The sequence below is a fragment of the Labrus mixtus genome, chromosome 24, assembly GCF_963584025.1.
Source record: "Labrus mixtus chromosome 24, fLabMix1.1, whole genome shotgun sequence".
NCBI lineage: Eukaryota > Metazoa > Chordata > Actinopteri > Labriformes > Labridae > Labrus > Labrus mixtus.
In genome coordinates, this window is record NC_083635.1 from 10842604 (window position 1) to 10862679 (window position 20076).

Sequence of the window (20076 nt, forward strand, 5' to 3'; positions counted from 1 at the left end):
ATCAGATGCAGACCCATCAGCTGGACTGACCAAACATTCTGTTTCTTTCGCCTCCTTCAGAAATGCTTTTGTCTCAACTCCTCCATTTTTGTCAACGATGCTCTCCTTCTGTTTATCCGAACAGGCTGGAAACCAGCATCTCGATTCTTTACCTCCCATTCCAACAAAACATCGAAGAAACAGTCGACTTTTCAACAGGATGAGCACCTCATGGTCATTTTCATGGCTGCAGAAAATCATAACAAAAGAAAAACAAAGAGGGTGTTTTTCCTCCAATAAGGAAACGGTATTGTCTGTTACATGCAGGACTCTGTTTAACCAATAACAGTAAATTCAAGGAGACCTTAAAGCCTGAGCCACTGCCACAAACAAGGGAACTTAGCTCTTCCTTTAGCCTTAAAGAAAATGAAAAAAAAAAATTCTACAAGATTGTTACTGGATTTTTATAAGTAAAAAAGCATTAAGAGCCCCATGGGAAAACACTAATTCAATCTGGACACTTTGCAAAGAATCACTGAAGAAGCTGAAATTTTAAAACAGAATATTTAAGAGTTTTTACCTTCTGTCCTTTGTTGCAGCTCCTCTTTGGACTTCCAGCAGGTTAATTTGAGGTTTCTACGACCTTCACAGCAGCTGATAAACAAGCAGCTGAACCAGTTTCCTCCTGGTTCCTGGTTGGTGGGAGGAGCAGACCACTCTATACCACCCAAAACACCAATACAGTGAATTTCTTCAGCGTCCCTACTTTCTCCATTACATCTTTAGAAATTATGAATTAGATAAGTTATTCAGCAAGGTGTTCAAAAATCCTGCAGTAGGGCTATACTTTTTAAGTTTTAATAAGAGAAACCCTAAATTACATTTCTTTATACCCATTTAAATAATCCCCAATAACTTTCTTTTATTTCACACTTTATTATACAAACCTCAATCTACTATTTGAAACAACATAAGTCAGATTCAAGGTACAATTTAACCTGATTCTCTAAAAGAGAATTGAATAGAGAAACAATCTAATATGTCATAAATAAAAACTATGACCCATGAATCTGAAAAGTCAAACTTTTCTAAAAAGGAAAACCTTTAAAACTTGACTCGGAGTGCCTCAGTGAGAGTTTGAATCAGTCTGCAGTAAGCCATGACTTCCGATTTCAAATTGTTTTATTAATCAGTCGTTTATTCTTTTGTTTCTTAAAGTCTCGTAATAATCATTAATAATAACAAAGTCATTTTTAATCGGACTTTAATTCATTAATAATATAACCAGGAAATCTGCTACCTCTTTAAATCTTTCATCTGATTAAAAAAAGATCCTTCTAGCAGCCAATCATAAAGTTCCGAGTTTTTCGGGGACATGCTTATATTAGCCAGCGTCACTGCCCTGACTTCTTCTTCTCTCCAGGATGCTCCTCTTCTTGAGCCTGGCCGTCTTCTTCTCTGCGGGCTTTTCCATGGAGATGAACCAGACCTCCAGGCTGCTGGTGGAGAGCGGAGAGCAGTGCTCGGCCTGCGACTTCCGGGAACACAGCAAGCAAATGAGGCTTCACAACATCAAGTCCCAGATCCTCAGCATCCTGCGGCTCGAACAGGCTCCAAACATAAGCCGGGACATGATCCGTCAGCTGCTGCCCAAAGCGCCTCCTCTGACGCAGCTCCTGGACCAGTACAACCCGCGGGTGGAGGACGAAGAACACGCCACGACGGAGACCATCATCACCATGGCCACTACTCGTAACAAAGCCAATTAACTCAATAACCTTTAAGTGCTCTTTTATACCTTTTTTTTCTCCTTTCCCTTCGCGCGTAAAAATATGATCCATGCGTAAATCCTATGCGTAAAGTTAGTTTGCAAATAGCCATTTGGAAAACAGTTGACGATTGAACTACATGGACCTAAATGTCTTTTTATTTTCTGCTTAGAAAATACAATTATTTTTAATGTTGAAAATTTGAATGAAAAATTGGTGTTGGCCTATTTAAGGTTGTTTTTTTTTAAGGTGACTGTGTTTGTAATGCCAGACAATAGATTTACGATTTATATTCTATTATTGCTCTTGGTCACATAGTTTTTCTGTTTATATGCTTTTTTGTACAGTGGATTTGAAATAACTCTCAACAAAAGAGTTGGACAGACCAATGGATTTAAAAAAAAAAAAACAATTGTTCACTCTGTTTTTATGAAGCAAGATGTTTAACCTTTTTGTTTTTTCTAGCTAATCCGATCACCCAGGACGAGATGTCCTCCTGCTGCCTCTTCAGCCTCAGTCCAAAGATCCAACCCAAAAACATCCTGCGCGCTCAGCTGTGGGTTCACCTGCGGCCGGCCGACATAGTTACCACTGTCTTCCTGCAGATCTCACGTCTAAAACCAGGAAAGGAAGGGAACAGCACCCGAGTGAGAGTCCGATCCCTGAAGATAGACACTGATGCTGGTGCAGGCTCCTGGCAGAGCATTGACATCAAGTCCCTTCTGCAGGCGTGGCTGCGTCAACCAGCGACCAACTATGGCATTGAGATCAATGCCTACGACTCCAAAGGAGAAGACCATGCTGTCACCTCAGTGAAGCCTGGAGAGGAAGGCCTGGTGAGTAGAGGGGGCATCCCAGTGTTATTTGACTTTCATGTATTGAACCAGGGCCTGTTCTTCAGTTCTGACTTATCTTTCAGATACCGTGATGTTATTCTACTAAAAAGATTCTATTAATAATTGATTCTTGAAACACAAAAATGCAATCAGTTAATCTAGGAATAAGTTCAGCCTCTTTGTCTGCAGTTGGTAATTCTGCTGCATTGTGAGATCATTTAAATTCCTTTCCAGCAACCGTTCATTGAGGTGAAGATCCTCGACACTCCAAAGAGATCCCGCCGCGACTCAGGCCTCAACTGTGACGAGGAGTCTGCAGAGACCCGCTGCTGCCGCTATCCACTCACCGTCGACTTTGAAGAGTTCGGCTGGGACTGGATCATCGCACCAAAACGCTACCGGGCCAACTATTGCTCAGGAGAGTGTGAATTCATGCACCTGCAGCAGTACCCACATGCTCACCTGGTGAACAAGGCCAACCCACGGGGCACTGCAGGGCCCTGCTGCACACCCACCAAAATGTCGCCCATCAATATGTTGTATTTTAACCACAAAGAGCAGATAATCTATGGAAAGCTCCCATCCATGGTGGTCGACCACTGTGGCTGTTCTTGAGGAGACCCTGGTGTCTGCATGACATAGGCTAAATTTAGAAGCTTTGTTTTCAGTGAAAGGGATGCAAAATATTTTGTCTCAAGTCTAAACTAAGACCCAGTAGCATCCCATTTAGAAAGGGGCACAAGGATTACTTCCAAGGACAGGACTCTGTCTGTAAGTTTGGCTTACAGCTGATTTTAAAACATAAAATATGATAAAAACAACAGAAACTGATGTCCTACTTTTAGCTCTGCATGTATGTGCTGAGCATAGCTCCTCCATGCATCATGCCTTCTTTGGAGCATTATATTTATGTGCATACTGAGACATTACAAACCATACTTCATGTCCACAAAGTGCAATTAAGGCAATGAACATGGGGGAATTATTACAGAAAACAAAGGAAGTTCACAGCTTTGAGGCAGCTGTCACTTGTCCTTCATGAAGTTGTTTTTTCCTCATGTGTCGCACTGTTAACTTGTGCTGATGCTGTCCAAATCTGACGCACTCGATGGCATCTATGAATGCAAGCACATGTGTTAGTAAAGAGATAATATACAACAAAAGTCATTCATTATAGGAGCACATATTCTAAAGTGCACAGATAGATTGTCTCCTGTTGTCTCGTGTCCTCCTGTCTTATGAAAACTTGTCCTGACTTGAACCTTGACCAGAACAATCCCTGCAGGGCGTCTTCCATGTGTGCCTTTATTTTTTTTAAACATGAACCTAACGACTCTGAGCTGTCAGATTGTCCTTCCCTCGTCCCAAAGCTTGTTTTCAAACTCCTCGCTGTGATCTGTGCTGATATGCATCACAGTGATTTGAGTGATAGAAAATGGTGCAGGAGCATTAAGCATGCAAAGTCAGTTTGTCAACTAGAAACTAACTCTGTGGTTGCTGCTCTGCCTTTCCTTGCAGCATAATAATTTAATAGAGTAAGTTTTCTGAGCATGCTCTGAGTTAATGAAGTATTACTGAAAGTGAAAGGCTGAGAGACAATCCTACGACTGATTTTAAAAGTACCTCTGTGAGTTTTCTTTTTTTGATGAAGTCGTCTACAACTTCAGAACTTAATGTTTGAATGCAAGTGCAGTATTGTAAAAGATTTTCAAAGCTTGGTGCTTTATAGCTTCAATGCACAACGCATTGGAAGTATAACAAACAACTTGACACAAGAGTTGTCCGGTTCCATTAAATTATCCGGATCGTGTTCACATGACTGCAAAATTACATCAACTGGGATCATTTCAAAGCAAGTTTAGTTGTAATAAAGTGGGTTGGGGACAAATGGCTTGTGATCTTGAATCAAAACTTTTTGTGCAGTTGAGAAAGTGTATTACTTTTTCTGTGTCCTTTACTTGAATCTTTTATGTTTGGGAAATGTTGTCTTTTCTTCCTGATAGAACTGTAGGGATGGAAAGTCGGGAGAAAAGGAGGGAATGTTGTTCAGCAAAGGGGCTGGCGATGAATCAAAACCAGCCTGGTGTTTTAGTCTAGCCTAATTGTAAAGCATGAGTCTAACCTGATAAGTTACCATCGACTCCTCTGGTTAGCTTTTCCAAAGCTGCCCCGGAGAATCTTTATCTCAGTGGACAGAATGATTTTCCTGCATTAGTCAGAATGAGGCTGCATCCAGTCGACATTTTAAGAACTGCAGCTAAAGGACTTTCTCTACTTTTAAGTTCAATTGTTTTGAAAATGATGTTGGTAGTAAAAACTCTTTGCTGTGTAGGAGTTAAAATATACTGGTTTGCATGTCTTTACACTCAAACCAATGCTCTCATCCAAACTTCAACTCATACCTGCTTCCATGGAGAGGCAGGTATGGATAACATCTGAACCTTCTTTGTTTACAAGGTTGTTTCAGAATTATCATCACTGACTGGCTGGTAAAATCGTGCATCAACTGCAAGGACAGTTTTTCTTTTCATGATCAGCTGATTGTGATATGAGGGCAGGAACTGTGATCACAGAGGGAGGCTTGATCTTGATTTGAAGCTGAGTGCAGATGTGCTTCACAGGAGTCCTGACCCAAACGTTTTTTTGTTCTGCTGTTGGAACAGGACGTCCACAAGCGACAGTTTCATGTTTGTGATTCTGCAAAGGGAACAAAATGTCCAACATGTTAAATGGTTCACATTGTTTTGCTTTTCTGCTTTTAAAGGTTTAAACCTTTAAGCAGTTGTATCACATTTTTATTGTTTTGGTAGATTTGCTTTGCAAAAAAGCAGAATAAATCCACTTTTTTATTTTATTTTAGATGTTATAAAACAAGTACATAACATGTAACAATGGGTGTTTTTGATAGATTATTTTTGAAAATGTTACTCCAGGACAACTAAGGGCAAAGAGGAGGCTGTTTAAAGAATACTGTTTTGATGGATATTTGTTGTAGAGACTGAAGTGGAAAGTTTGTTTTTGATTGTCAGAGTTTTAGAAATTGCTCTAAAGTACTGAAATTTTCTTTTTGCGTCTTTGTGTGTTTGAAGCACTGCAAGTTTAAAAGAGTTCACCTGTATTATAAAACTTAAGTAACATTATGGAGAATCAAACACATACTGTAAGTGTTGTTCACTGTATTGCAAAAATATTTCAAACTGTGTCTGCAGTCGATCTTCTAAGAAAATGTTACAGAAAAAGGGACTAAAATCAGCGATTTTGTATCAAAAATGTGTCAGCATGGATGTAAAGTAAGTGCTGAGAATGCATAGACAATTTTAAATCAGAAGTTTGTTCAATAGAAGATGTTTTTTATTATTATTCCTAGTTATCAGTGCAGTGTGAGATGTACTTCACACAGGAGGCCACAAGGTGGCATCAATGTGCAATGTTTCCAAAGTGGTGTGATATGAAAAAGACCTTAACTGATAACCATGACTTTAGATATTTGCATCTGTTCAAAAACATGTGTACTCCATTGACAGTATATGTTTTATACAGTCTATGGTTAACTCCTGGTTTATTGTGCACTTTGTGTTTGTATGTGAATAATCAAATGTACTATAAATGTCTAAATTTGGAAAAGTTCTCATATCTCTAAATAACTTGTATTACTAGTGTATATGCTTAAAAGTTTTTTTGGACACATTTGTAAATGTAAATAGTACATTTTAATGCGTTGTCTGTACTCTTTATTAAAAGTTATATTTCTTTTTCTGCTGAAAATGTTTTCTTATTTTCTCTACCACACTGAATAAGAGGAAGTCAGCCCAGTTGTTTTAACCTTTTGAAGAATAAAGCAAGGACTACTTGTGCTGCAGATAAGTTACACATAATCCTGAGAGAAGTCTCAGTTACTGATTTTAAAATGGTAATATTTAATGTTAATAAAAAATATTGTAAAAGCATTTCAAACTTGTGGATTTTAGTTTGCCCTTTTTAAAAAAAAAAAAACATCATATCTTATTTAATTGCTTCCACATAAAGTTGATATTAAAGTTTGTAAATGAATGTAGAATATATAAATATTTACAACAGTTGTTCCTTAGGTTTTGAAGGACACGCAAACACACAAAAAAATTATCTTATTTTTCTATCATTGATCATTTTCTATCCCTCCTTATCTTAGATTAGGTTTTAGTTTCAGAGTTGCAGGGGTTTGTGATACTTTCTGTTTCTCTGAAAACACGTGGTCACTGTCGGCTCTTCTGTTTATCGGCTATCCTCCCTCATAACCATGGCAACATGTTGCTTTCTAACCTTTGTCAGGTATGCATTGATGATAGTTTGAAACCCTTTGAGTCAATTAGCACATAATAACAAGTGTTTATTCCTTTATCTTGCACATTTACTGAGTATTTTCATCTAAAACACACGGTTTGTTAACGCTATCAGGGGGCGCTTGCTTAACTAACAGAATAGCCACTGTCCGTCGTTCTCATTGGCTGTTGAAAGGGAAAGGGCGGGCTCATGTTGCTGCTCCTAAGCGATGATTGGCTTACGCTGTTTCCGCACAGTTAAAGTACAGTACACAACAGCGCAAGAAGGCTGAGGAGCTGCTTGGTAAAACTGTACAATTTCCTTTTTAGGAAATAAAAATACTTTTTCTGTCAGATATTTTCACGTTTCCTCTGACCTAAAGGTAGGTTTATTCACATATTATCTCCCGCTACGACAATATTCTGCCTAAATCTGTTGTTCGTTGTTGTAATAGGATGCACTGTCACTGACCTAGAAAAATGACGAGTTAAACTTGGTGCTAAAAGTTGATAATTTCAAACGATAAAGGAGTTAAAGATACGTATTTAAAGTATGCTTGCGTCGTAAGCTTTCACTTGTTTGTTAGCTATCTCGACTAGTAATTATTAAACCAAAATAGTGTTTTATGCCATCCGTTATCGCCCACCCATTGGAAGTCCAAAAATGAGTTATTTCCTGCACACCTGTATCTAATGTACTAATTATTACAGCAGGTGAATCACATGTAGACCACACACACCAATACAAATTAAGATAGTTCGGTGTCTTTTGTTCTATAGTGTTAGTTATTATAGTGATATAGAGGAAGACTGTTTTAAAAAGATTTCTGGACGGTATTTTGTTTACAGAAATTAAATTGCTCAGGTAAGTTCAGGTGAGATTTGTGCTGCAGTGACTGTTGCTAGGGGCAGTGAGGAAAACGAAACTTATCATGACCCCTTCAGTGTTCAACTTTGCAATCTTATAAATCAGGAATAATTATCATAAATAATGTTTGTTGATATATTTCCTAAATTTTCTTTGTTTTGCAGAAGAAGCATGTTTTAATTTAATTCAGTTTAATTTGTATTGCACATATACAATTGTAAACTCAATGTGTTTTACAGAAGATAAACACAAACAAACACAATGCATAATAAAAAAAAAGAACAAATAGATTCAGAATCATAAATAAAATCTAAAACCTATTTATAAAAGGACTCTGAACCACACACACACACACACACACACACACACACACACACACACACACAAACACACACAAACACACACGTATACCTGTTCCTATCAGAGCACACACACACACACACACACACACACACACACACACACACACACACACAAAGACAAATGAACAACCAGTTTTATGCACTAGTTGAAGTTAAGCCATATTATTCTCTGCAGGTTCTCAAATGTAAGGGTCAATTAACATCTGTCTTTTGCATGATGCTTTTTTTTAAGTAATACTTTTTTCCATTTTTGTAGAGAACAACATTAATTTCACATTTTTTAAATCTAAAATACAAAAATCTTCTGATGAGAGTGAATGCATCTTCCCCCCTTATTTGTTTTTACATTTCTTTTTATGTGATTTTACCACATCCTCCCAGATAAAACCTCCACTTTAGTTTTCTCTGAGCAGCACAGAGTCAAGAAGGAGGAGGGAATGTTCCCAGAATAATTATTCAGTTCAACACTTGTGATCTCCGGTCTCTTGCTTTGCAGTCAAGCAGCTGGGTTGTTGAACTTAGAGAAAAATGAATCCAGCCTTTCACTTTGTTGAGTTGCTCGTTCTAATAAGATGTCTTTAACCTCAAGAGTTCATTCAACCTGACTCCTGACCGCCCTGAGAAAGAAGGACGGGAAACAGATATGATTATCAAATTGTTGCATTATTTATTTATTTTAAGATCACAAAGTGATAAGCTGAAACTTAATGTATTGCTTTGGGAAGGCTGCAAGGTTGCAGAGACTAATAAGGACTGGATTTCCAAAGCAAAATAGAGAAGGAAAACTTAATGCAATGGGGAATTGCAACATCAGTTCTCTAATATTTATCATATTGAGAAATATCTTGAATAGCAACAATAACATTACTACAGATCTGAATTTCAGACATTGTGTAAACCCTAAATATTTACTTTATTTTAGTAGTCACACAGATTTTTATTTTTCCTCTCAGTTCTTCTTTTTATTCAACCTTTTTAAAAAAAGGAATGCACCTAAACAAACCTTTAAATCAGAGCTCTTAACACTGAATGAATCTGCTTTTGTTCACCAGAAGATGGCGCAGTGGAACCAGCTTCAGATGCTGGACTGCAAGTACCTGGAGCAGGTGGACCAGCTTTACGATGACTCCTTCCCCATGGACATCAGGCAATACCTGAGCAAGTGGATCGAGAGCATCGACTGGTGAGAGGGTTTTTTTGTAAAGTAGAACAAAAGTTTTTACTTTACAAGAAAAGAGATCAGAGCCTCATTTGTCTTGTGCTCCGTCCGTGCCTCTTCAGGGACACAGTGGCGATGCAGGATTCCTTAGCCACAGTTCGGTTCCACGACCTCCTGGCTCAGCTCGACGACCAACATGGCCGCTTCGCCCTGGAAAACAACTTCCTGCTACAACACAACATCCGCAAGATTAAGAGGAACCTACAGGTTAGAACATTTATAATACCCCCTGTCATGTAATGATCACATTTTCACTATCACTATGGGAAAGTCTAAATGTTGAGTGATTGTGTGTTTAGGATCGGTTCCAGGAAGATCCAGTCCATATGGCCATGATCATCTCCAGAAACCTGAAGGAGGAGCAGAAGATCCTGGATGGTGCAAAGAGTGCCGAGGTAAAAACCTGCAGCTCAGTGAAACATACATAAAGGAATACCATCTGCTTATTCTCAGTGTTCTTTATCAGCGAGTAAAAAACTCAAAGCACATAATTAAATGTTAAAATCTTTCCTCACAGCATGCATAATAACACTGATACTCGCTACAATTAATTATCTCTAAGTATACAGATGTTCCGACTACAGCATGATGACAGTGTAGTACACCTGTGAAATAACGTGGCCCCTCTCGTCTACAGCCAGATAGTGAGGGCACGGTGTCGGCCATGGTGGTAGAGAAACAGAAGCTGGACAACAAAGTGAAGGAGATGAAAGACAGAGTCCAGGTATGACGCACCAGAGGATCAGATATTACAACAGTAAAAGCTTTTAAGTTGTAGCCTGACTTCATCACAGTGCTTGAACCATTTTCTTCTTGAATCTTCCTCTGCTAGGTGGCGGATCAGAACATTAAAAATCTCGAAGATCTGCAGGATGATTACGACTTTAAATTCAACACACTCAAAAACAGAGGTGGGATAAAGTTAAAGTCTGTTAAAATAAGTTTCATTATATATCTATAGATTTATTTGTTTACCCCAACTGCAGGAGTTACCAAGCCTTTATTTTAGGCGTCAATCTTTTTTTCTCAATCTCTAAGTAACGGCAACGAAGACCAACTTTGTTTGTTGTCCTTTTAAGAAAATCAACTGGAACTTGTTTTTAATTTTTGCAGAGAATGAAATGAACGGCATGACACATAAGGAGCTCGAAAAGGAGAAAATGATGGTTTCTAGAATGTGTCTTGAACTGAAAACCAAGCGACAGGTGAGCAGCCTGAGACATGGTGAAAACATCTGATAAAAGTGGGAAGATGTAATTTGTTAGAGCCGCAAAAAATATAGAAAAATCTTTAATATCTTCTTCCTCTTTTCTCTGCTGCTTTTTCCTTCTTATGTGTTCTTCAGGACATGGTGACCCAGCTGATGGATCTGCTGAACGTCACTCAGGCTTTGGTTTCAGACCTGATCTCTGAGGAGCTGCCGGAGTGGAAGCAGCGACAACAGATCGCCTGCATCGGGGGGCCGCCCAACGCCTGTGTGGACCAGCTGCAGAACTGGTTAGATTTCATGTTAACCACAGAAAATAAGCAAATAGTTACAGTAGTTACCTGCATTTTGTTTCATCTTTGCCGTCATCCATCTCTTGATTTGCCCATTTTTGTTCTTCATCACTCCTGCTCACCCTCCTTTTCTTGTTCTTTGTCTCAATTTGTCTCCTTCTCCCCATCTTCATCTGCCTCCTCTCCTCTTTCTCTTCCGTCTCCTCCTCTTCTTGTAGGTTCACGGCAGTAGCTGAGAGTCTGCAGCAGGTCCGTCAGCACCTCAAGAAACTCCAGGAGCTGGAGCAGAAGTTCACCTACGACAACGACCCCATCACACAGAAAAAAACTTTCCTGGAGTCCCGAGCTCTGGATCTCCTCAAGAACCTCCTGTCCAAGTAAGAAACGTCTCTCACACAGGTTTATGACGGCTTTATTATTTATTATCTATCAGAAAAAAAATCTTGACTGTCACAATGTTTTTGTGTTTATTAATTAAAGCAAAAATCCTTCTTTTTCCCTCTCCCTCCTGCTCCCTTTCCTCTCTGTATCTCCCTCCTTTAATTTGTTTGTTTGTGTGTGTGTGTGTGTGTGTGTGTGTGTGTGTGTGTGTGTGTGTTTGTGTCTTTTAGCTCCCTGGTTGTAGAGCGACAGCCGTGCATGCCCACCCACCCACAGAGACCCATGGTGTTAAAAACAGGCGTCCAGTTCACTGTGAAACTCAGGTAAGAAGCAGAAAAGCAAATATTTCAGAATTTAGATTTATTTTTTTCACAAAAAACTTAAAATGGTTGATTTGACCTTCTTACCTTCCCAACACAAATTGTTTTCTTTTTTCTTTTTTTAAATGAAAAAAAATTACATCTTTAGAAATATGAGAGCAGAAAAGCATCAAAAAGAGAAATTCAGATATTTATTTTTTCTTGTTTTGTTTTCCTCTCTTTTCAGGTTCCTGGTGAAGCTCCAGGAGTTTAACTACCAGCTTAAAGTCAAGGCGATGTTTGACAAGTAAGCTGTGGTCACACGTTGTTTTCACTTTAGTGGAAAATGTCACACCTGTGTGTTTGAACAGGTTTTAAAATCTAAACATAATTCTTCTGTTTTGGTCCTCAGAGATGTTACAGAAAAGAAAGGGTAAGTCTAAAACTTGTATGTCTTTTTAAAATATCACTTGCATGGAAATGAGGAAATCTTAAACATCGTGCAAATTTATTGGCTGATTGTTGTGTTCTCTGATTTCAGGTTTCGAAAGTTCAACATTTTGGGAACAAATACCAAAGTTATGAACATGGAGGAGTCGAACGGCAGCCTGGCAGCAGAGTTCAGACATTTAGTAAGACAGCTTCATTAGAAGATACATTTCATTTGTTTTTATTGGAGTTTCGCTCTTTTCTTTACTCAGTAAAATAAGGGAGATAATTGTTGTTGTTGATTCTTCAGAACAGAAGGGAATGAGAACCTAAGGGACAAAAACGAATTCAGCACTATTGGGGAAAAAGGTTTTTAGTCCACGGTACTAGGAACTTGAAATTAAAGCCTTTGTGTATGACCGGTCTGTAACGTCTTCTTTTTTTCACACAGCAACTAAAAGAGCAGAAAGTTGCCGGCAACCGAACAAACGAGGTGAGAGCGTCAGCGATGACATCATTTAGAGAAAACATCTGCATTCTGTAATCAACGGGATCGTGATCATAACATTTTTGCAACTGAGGCTGTGAGACGCTGGAGAGTTGTTATTTAAAGTAAAAAGTAAATAAAAAAATCAAAAGAGTCGAGCTTGTATCCTGCAAAGTGTTTTAACGTTTTGCACAGGCTCCTCGTGTGTTCTGTAGATTTATATGAGCTGAGTGTGTTTGTGATCGTGTGTGTGTATATGTGTGTTTTGTTCAGGGTCCTCTGGTTGTCACCGAGGAGCTTCACTCGCTCAGCTTCGAGTCGGAGCTGCAGCTCAACCAGTCAGGACTCAACATCAAACTGGAGGTGAAACTCACACAAGCCCAAAGATTAAACAGACTTCACGTTGATCTGGGAACAATGAAAGACGAGTTTGCTGGATTTTATGAGTTTGTTTATGATTATTTCCTGATGTTTGTTGTTGTTTTTGTTGTTGTAGGCCATGTCCCTGCCTGTTGTTGTCATCTCTAACGTCTGTCAGCTGCCCAGCGGCTGGGCCTCCATCCTCTGGTACAACATGCTGACCTCCGAGCCCAGGGTACATAACCAGGACTCTCATTGATGATTACAGATGTTTACTTATCACAAATATCAAAGATACAATTAGGTGATATCTTAATGATTTAAACAAGTTTCACAGCTGCCACCTTAAATTCATAAACAGACCATGAATACAATCTAAATGTTGACGCGTGTATAGCTGTTTTACGGTTTGCATTTTGAGTATATTTTGATGCCTGTGCTTTTTATATGAAGTAAGGTTTTGAATAAAGGTCTTCTATTTGTAACAGAGTATCTTTAACTGTAGTTTTAAACCAAATGGTTTGACTTTTTGTGTTTCCATCTCTTCTTCTTTCCTCTTCTCTCCCTCAGAATCTGAAGTTCTTCCTCAGTCCTCCGCAGGCCAAGTGGTCTCAGCTGTCCGAGGTCCTCAGCTGGCAGTTCTCCTCCGTCACCAAACGAGGCCTGAACCAGGAGCAGCTCAACATGCTGGCTGACAAACTGCTCGGTAGAAATAGTTTTCTTTAACAGATAAACACCTGCAGGACTTTCAAACAGGCCTTTAACTTTCATTTATTTTTATCTTCAGGAGCCAAAGCAAAGAGAAACCCAGAGGGACAAATCCCCTGGACCAAGTTCTGCAAGGTGAGCCCCATTCAGCCTGAGATTTAAGATCGTCAACATCTGTGATACTTTTCGATACCACAAGTTAAAAATGAATAAAATCTGTTATTTCAATATGATTGAAAGTTTGGAAAAGTACTAAAGCTGTCCAAAAACTTAGATCTTCAGTCTTATTTTAACCAAAAGCTGCAATAAGAGAAACGTGTACAGGTTAGCAGATACTAATGAAGTGTTTTTGGTGCATCATAAAGTTAAAACTACATCTTCTCTTTGAACTAAATGTATTTGTCTGTAAGCAGAGTGCGAACGAGAAAGCGTATTCCTTCTGGTTGTGGATCGAAGGAATCCTGGATGTGATTAAAAGACACCTGCTTTCCCTTTGGAACGACGGGTGAGTGCTGCCGTCTTTCTTCAGTGTGAAGATTACACTTTTCTGAGATGTGCGGAGTGGATGTTAGAGTCATTTTCTGTGTGTGTGTGTGTGTGTGTGTGTGTGTGTGTGTGTGTGTGTGTGTGTGTGTGTGTGTGTGTGTGTGTGTGTGTGCAGCTCCATCATGGGCTTCATCAGTAAGGAGAGGGAGAAGGCTTTGCTCAGTGATAAGTGTCCCGGGACCTTCCTGCTCAGGTTCAGTGAGAGCAGCAGAGAGGGAGCCATCACCTTTACCTGGATCGAATACGACCTCTGCAGTGAGTGAAGGACTGATGCTGTTCATGTCTTATGTAAAGGAAGAATGTGAGACTCTTTGATCCAGTAGATATCTCCCTCTAGCACCAGCATTAAACCAAAACAAACAACAATATGCCCAGATAGGTCGTGCTGTGCTACCCCCAAACCTTCCACTCAGTATCTGACATTTTCTGATATTTAAATTGAAGAACAGTTTCCTACTCCCTCTCTCTGCAGACAAGCCGCTCTTTCACTCTGTGGAGCCGTACACGAAGAAGGAGCTGTCCGCCGTCTCTCTGCCTGACATCATCCGTACCTACAAAGTGATGGCTGCCGAGAACATCCCCGAGAACCCGCTCCGCTTCCTCTACCCCAACATCCCAAAAGACAAGGCCTTCGGGAAATACTACCCCAAACCCACAGAGAGTAAGTGTTGTGGTTCCACAGTAAAACCATATGATCTGTTTATAAAATATGATGCTTTCTTACATTTCACAAACTGTGTATTAAGTATTAATGCTTCTTTTAAGAGTGTTTATTAAACTTAACAATCTGCAGGTGCTGTAAAAACATTAGACCTTTTATACAAACGAGCTGATGAGAGGTTTTTTATTACCTGTGATTTCAGCAAAGTATCTTATTGCAAAGTGCACATGTTTATTTAATGCTTATTGGGGACTAAATGCTGTTAAAGTTGAATCTGTGTTTATTTGACTTTTAGCTCAGGAGCCCATGGATGTGGAGAACAATCCAGATAGGAGCGGCTACATGAAGACAGAGCTCATTTCTGTCTCTGAAGTGTGAGCAGAGAACGTCACTTTTTAAACACATGTCAAATATTTTATTGGTAATGCATTGAGCAGATTTAATGTGGATTTGCTTTCTGTTCAGACATCCGTCCAGACTGCAGGACAACATGTTGCCCATGTCTCCTGATGACTACAGGGCGTTGTCACAGTTAGTCGGCCCCAGAGACATTGATGCTGTGGTGAGTATTTTGATAAGTTTCTGAACCAGCTTCTGTGAGCACCTCTTTAAAAACTGCTGTTTACAGTCTGCACAGGGTTTTTTTTTTTTTACAGGTTAAGATTTCTGTTAATTCATCATCTGTAAAGAAACAACACCTCAGATGATTGTAGACGAGTAAACTGACAATATGTCCACCTGAGATGAACCGGTAGATGTGTAGAAATGTAAACCCAGCTTTACTCTGTCTGTATTTATCTGTTATTTTGTCCTTGTTGATCTTAAATGCAGTTGCTTTAAGTATTGTTGTGTTGTGTGTAACTAAAGTTTAAATTTGGAGATGTTTTTATGGGGTTTGGCCAGTAATGTGAGCTAAGTTTTGCTGTGTGTTTTCTCTTCTCTTGCTCTGCTCAGACCAACAATCTGCTTGGATTTGAAGAGCTTGATGTTCAGGTAGAGGCAGCCTCAGTTTGTTGCTCTACACTGAATTTCCTTTGTGTTGTTGTGCTAACATCACTTCTACATCTAACATACAGAGAAATAAATATGAATCAGAATGTTGCAGCCCTAAAGTCTAAAAATCTAAACATGTACTCCAGTTGCATGAATTTAAGTGTTTTGCGATGCAGCGGCATGCAAAGGCGTGAATTTAAGTCGTTTTCACATCTGCACTCCTGAAAATATCTAGATCATTTCAGGAGGACTGCTCCGGAGATTCTCCTGATCTGGTTGTTCACATATCCACCTCACAGCTGGGGACTACAACTGTCAAACAGGAGGGGGGGGCGGCGAGGGGTCTCCTGAGGTATACGACGCTATAATGAGAATATTTGTCTTTAAATCTACGTGTAGTTGAACAGAATCACAATCTGAACTAAAGAGTGGAGAAGAACAAACTGGAGAACAGGAAACATGCAGCAGCAGGTTCATTAGAGCACGGAGATGGTAGAGGTGGCGTGCAGACAGTCTGTGGTCGAGCAGCAGTCACAGGATTTAAACGTCACTCCCCCTCCCATTGGCCCGAGGTGAATATTCCAGATAATATTCTGCTGCGTTCTCACATCAGCTCACTCTGACTAACTGCTGAAAAGAATACTACAGTAGGGTTCTGTCAGGAGAAACTCCGGGTGAAGTCCAAACGAAAGAATGTGTCCGTTTGCATTCACACATACAGCTCCTCCTGCAAATATCAGGAGTTTTCAGGAGTTTTCAGGAGTTTTCTGCAAGTGTGAAACCCCTTTAGTCTGTCTTCTAAAGGGGTCTGTCTAAGACAGAATAACCTGTCCTCTGATTGTAAGCAACACTCTCTTTTCTTGTTTTTCTTCTGAAGAAAGCAAATCAATTCTGCTCTGCTTTTCTTCTTTTTCAGATGAGTGCAGACTTGGAGTGAAACCAAAACTGTCAACTGAGAAGTTTCTTCATTTCATCCAAGTCTTCTTTCTGTACTCTCTTTCAGTGTCTTTGTTTCGTCAGTGGTTGAACTCTGATGATCATTTTATCTGCTCTTAGAGGTGTGGTAAAGACCCTCACTACTTTTAAGTTACATACAGGTCAGTGTAGTAACCAGTCACCTTCTAGACACATTTGAGTGATTACATTCACTCTACTTGGAAGTCAAAGAATTTATATTTTTGCCCGATAATTACGAGGCCAAAAAGCAGAAAAGGCTTAAAAAGACATTCAAAACAAAAACCCTTGAAGCTAAAGAGTACGATATTTATCAGGTCTTTCTATCCTGACGGCTTTATGTTTTTTTGTTGATTATTCTAGTAGAAATAAATATAATACATCTGGTCTGAATATGGCTTAAATCCGGTTGAAACATTATTTTGTAAATATTTTTAATAAATGTGAAATATATCTACTCTGTTAGACAGTGAAATTGAAGAATGTGAATCTGTATGCCTTTTTTGTGACACAAATACTATAAAAAATATCCTCATTCATAGGACACTGTATTAAAAGTCTGAATTTATGTGTTTGAAAAAGAAAACACCTCTAAGGTGCGTGTTGAGGTTTCCTGTAGCCTTCAGTCTGAGCTTTTTTTTAATCAAAAGAACTGTATCTTTAGCTTTGCTTTTCAAAAGTGATCTAACACTGCGGGCCGAAGCAATAAAACTAAAAAGCCACTACTTTTGTTTTTGTGCAGCCGATTACCTGAATGACAATCAACCAATCCATACATATTGATGACCCCCTACATCTATTTCACCTAAATCTGTCATAGGTGACATGTCCCCCTCCCTCACCACACCGGAGAGGTCCAAGTGTACATAACTCAAATTACATTGTTGAAAAATATATTACCTAATATGTCATGGGAACACAATCTGCTTTCTTCCTCAGGAGTGAAATGCTCCAACGTACACAAGAATATGCAATCAATGAAGTTACACTCCAGATTCTTTGAGAGACTAACATGCATGTGTGATTAACAGACAATGGATTTTAATTAACATAAGCAGTAAACAGTTACTTTATAATTTAAAAAAAAGATTTAAAAAAATATGTTATCTGTGATTAAGTGAAGTCACATTTATTTATAAAGAAATAAAACAAAGAAAGCAGTTTGAATTTGTTGTATCTAGAACAAGAAAGGTGAAAAAAACAACTTCCGAATGCAGTAATTCACAGAGTGACCACAGGAGGGCGCAACTTCGTCTTTAAACTCCATCTTTACACATTAGTATCTCAAACTAACTAATTTATCTGCTTCTTGGACACTTTGGAGAACGACAGGGAAAGGAAGAGAGAAACTGAAGGTAAACATCATTAACAGTGAATTTATCTGTGGGTAAGAATTCAGTCAGAGTCCTAAAGACCGGAAAACAGGTTAGCGTCGTCCCCTGCTAAGAGCTATGCTAACGAACGCAGTTAGTGGGGCGGTTAATGTTACCATGGTGACCCGAGTTTGACTTTCTCTTGTTGCTAGGTTACCAAGAGTTTAAAAAAAAACATAAAAAACAAGTAAATTACATTAATAAATATTTTTTATCAATAAAACATTTGATTTTTGACTTAGTCTTGTTTATGTGTCCTCTTATTTATAACTTTTTCATTTCTTCGATAGAAACTTTCAGCGTCACTTCCGGTTGAAGCTTCCGGTAATCACGCCCAAGTGTTCTCAGGTGTGTTCAGGTGTTCTCAGGTGTGTATATCATCGTTTCGACCAGGTAAGCGGTGCGGACCGCGGGCAGCCTGGCTGTCGATGAAAGAGGTGGAAGAAGAAGGAAAGATGAAGTCTAGATACGCAGTGAGTCATTGAAAGTCCCGTTTTGTGTGAAAAGCCACAAAATAGAAATACCTGCGTCTTTATGCTAATGCTAACACCTGGGCTAATGTTGACGTCATTACAAATGTCTGTTAAGAGGAAACATCGTCAAAGTCAAAGATGATGATAACGTTTATCAATATTATGAAGGTAACTTTTAAACTTCTTTTCTCCTGTTAAACTAATTATTTACCTTCACAACACCAGGTAAAAGTAAAGACACTTTAAAAACTAAACTTATAATTTAAGCTAATATTACATTTAAGAGTTGAAATGAAACAATAACCTAAATTTAAGTTTATTGACTAATGTGTAAATTAGTTAATCCGAGGTAAAATTATTTATTTTTTATTTATTTATTGCACAAAAAAAAAAAGAATTTCTAAACATTACTGTTCACAGAGCTCAGAAATTAAATGTTCATCTTGTTTAAGTAATATGAATAGACTTCATTTATTTAATTTAAAAAGTAAAAGCTCTTAATCCAGTTTTCTGTTTAATTCAAACTGTTTAATTTATTATTTAAGTGCAGTAACCAACTAACCACCAGAGGGCGCCCTTTCTATATAAAGTGATTTATAAACGATAAACCTATAACTTTAGAGTCTTTGTTCTTGTGACAGTTAATGTATGGTAAAGATGTTTCTATATTATATTCTACATTTAAACTTTTTAATTAAGTTTGTTTTCGGTCTCATCCAAAACCCTTAAAGTGAAGTTAAACACAGATAATTTACAGTGAATGATAAAACCCAGGTTTATTCCAATCATCATGATGTTGTATAATCACAAACATTTTCTGTGTTTTATTAACTTGATGAACTAAAATTAGTTTTTCTTCAACAGGAACTCTGTCGACGTCTTCCAGGAGGATCCCCCGTCGGTGGCCGTCTTCCAGCTCAGGTAGGAGACTCAATGCTTTCTTAATGTTGTTTTATTATGTTTTAGGTCTTATAGATGTTTTGACTTCATCCTTTTTAAAAAGCTACTAAGAAGTCGATTTAGAGTTCAGGAACATCAGGTGTTTAATGAAATACTACAGTTTTATAATCCTTAGCTACATAGAGTTATCAGTATGTTGATGTTAAAGCTGATTTAAGGGGAGTTATGACCTCCTTTTAGTTTAGACCTTGATACAGCGCTTACTCCCTTAAATCAGCTTTAACATCAACATACTGATAACTCTATGTAGCTAAGCTGTTGACTAACGATAACTAAGGATTATAAAACTGTAGTATTTCATTAAACACCTGATGTTCCTGAACTCTAAATCGACTTCTTAGTAGCTGATTAAAATAACTGAGTCTAAACATTTATAAGACCTAAAACATAATAAAACAACATTAAGAAAGCTTTGAGCTCCTATCCAATGGGGTGCCTTATTTTAATGTGCTGATGTATCATGTCTGTTAAATATTTTATTGTAATAAAACTACTGCTGTCTTCATTCTGCATCAGTGATCAGGCTCAGCTTTGTCTCTTTCATAATGCTTAATGTTGGTTATCTGCCAGCTGTGTTTCATTTACTAGTTTACAGCTTTCATTGTCATTTTGAGGAAACAT

At 38.5% G+C, this 20076-nt stretch overlaps 2 protein-coding genes across 4 annotated transcripts; both read left to right on the forward strand.

Moving 5' to 3' along the window:
- The first annotated feature begins 1294 nt into the window (after positions 1-1294).
- LOC132959765 (growth/differentiation factor 8-like) lies at positions 1295-3346 on the forward strand. The gene is made up of 3 exons (XM_061032957.1): positions 1295-1731; positions 2214-2584; positions 2819-3346. Exons 1-3 carry the CDS (start codon positions 1404-1406, stop codon positions 3197-3199), a joined length of 1080 nt encoding a protein of 359 aa, XP_060888940.1. The 5' UTR covers positions 1295-1403; the 3' UTR covers positions 3200-3346.
- A 3795-nt stretch (positions 3347-7141) lies between these two features.
- stat1a (signal transducer and activator of transcription 1a) lies at positions 7142-17367 on the forward strand. Of its 3 annotated transcripts, none has more exons than XM_061032347.1 (25): positions 7142-7265; positions 9165-9295; positions 9394-9538; positions 9631-9726; positions 9969-10055; positions 10164-10242; positions 10445-10536; positions 10677-10828; positions 11050-11208; positions 11443-11535; positions 11759-11818; positions 11924-11944; positions 12053-12143; positions 12392-12433; positions 12701-12790; positions 12924-13022; positions 13358-13493; positions 13575-13630; positions 13909-14000; positions 14157-14296; positions 14514-14702; positions 14998-15076; positions 15168-15264; positions 15657-15695; positions 16612-17367. In XM_061032347.1, exons 2-25 carry the CDS (start codon positions 9168-9170, stop codon positions 16630-16632), a joined length of 2283 nt encoding a protein of 760 aa, XP_060888330.1. In that variant the 5' UTR covers positions 7142-7265; positions 9165-9167; the 3' UTR covers positions 16633-17367. The 3 variants fall into 3 exon arrangements, with proteins under 3 accessions (XP_060888330.1, XP_060888331.1, XP_060888332.1); XM_061032348.1 differs by having other exon boundaries at positions 7152-7265; positions 9168-9295; XM_061032349.1 differs by lacking the exons at positions 7142-7265; positions 15657-15695.
- Positions 17368-20076: the final 2709 nt, after the last annotated feature.

Coding starts and splice junctions, on each gene's coding strand:
- stat1a (XM_061032347.1), top strand. CDS start 9,168: ATGGCGCAGTGGAACCAGCTTCAGATGCTGGACTGCAAGTACCTGGAG. Junction 11,536..11,758: donor CAGTTCACTGTGAAACTCAG/GTAAGAAGCAGA, acceptor CTCTCTTTTCAG/GTTCCTGGTGAAGCTCCAGG. Junction 13,631..13,908: donor CCTGGACCAAGTTCTGCAAG/GTGAGCCCCATT, acceptor GTCTGTAAGCAG/AGTGCGAACGAGAAAGCGTA.
- LOC132959765 (XM_061032957.1), top strand. CDS start 1,404: ATGCTCCTCTTCTTGAGCCTGGCCGTCTTCTTCTCTGCGGGCTTTTCC. Junction 1,732..2,213: donor CATCACCATGGCCACTACTC/GTAACAAAGCCA, acceptor TGTTTTTTCTAG/CTAATCCGATCACCCAGGAC. Junction 2,585..2,818: donor AGCCTGGAGAGGAAGGCCTG/GTGAGTAGAGGG, acceptor ATTCCTTTCCAG/CAACCGTTCATTGAGGTGAA.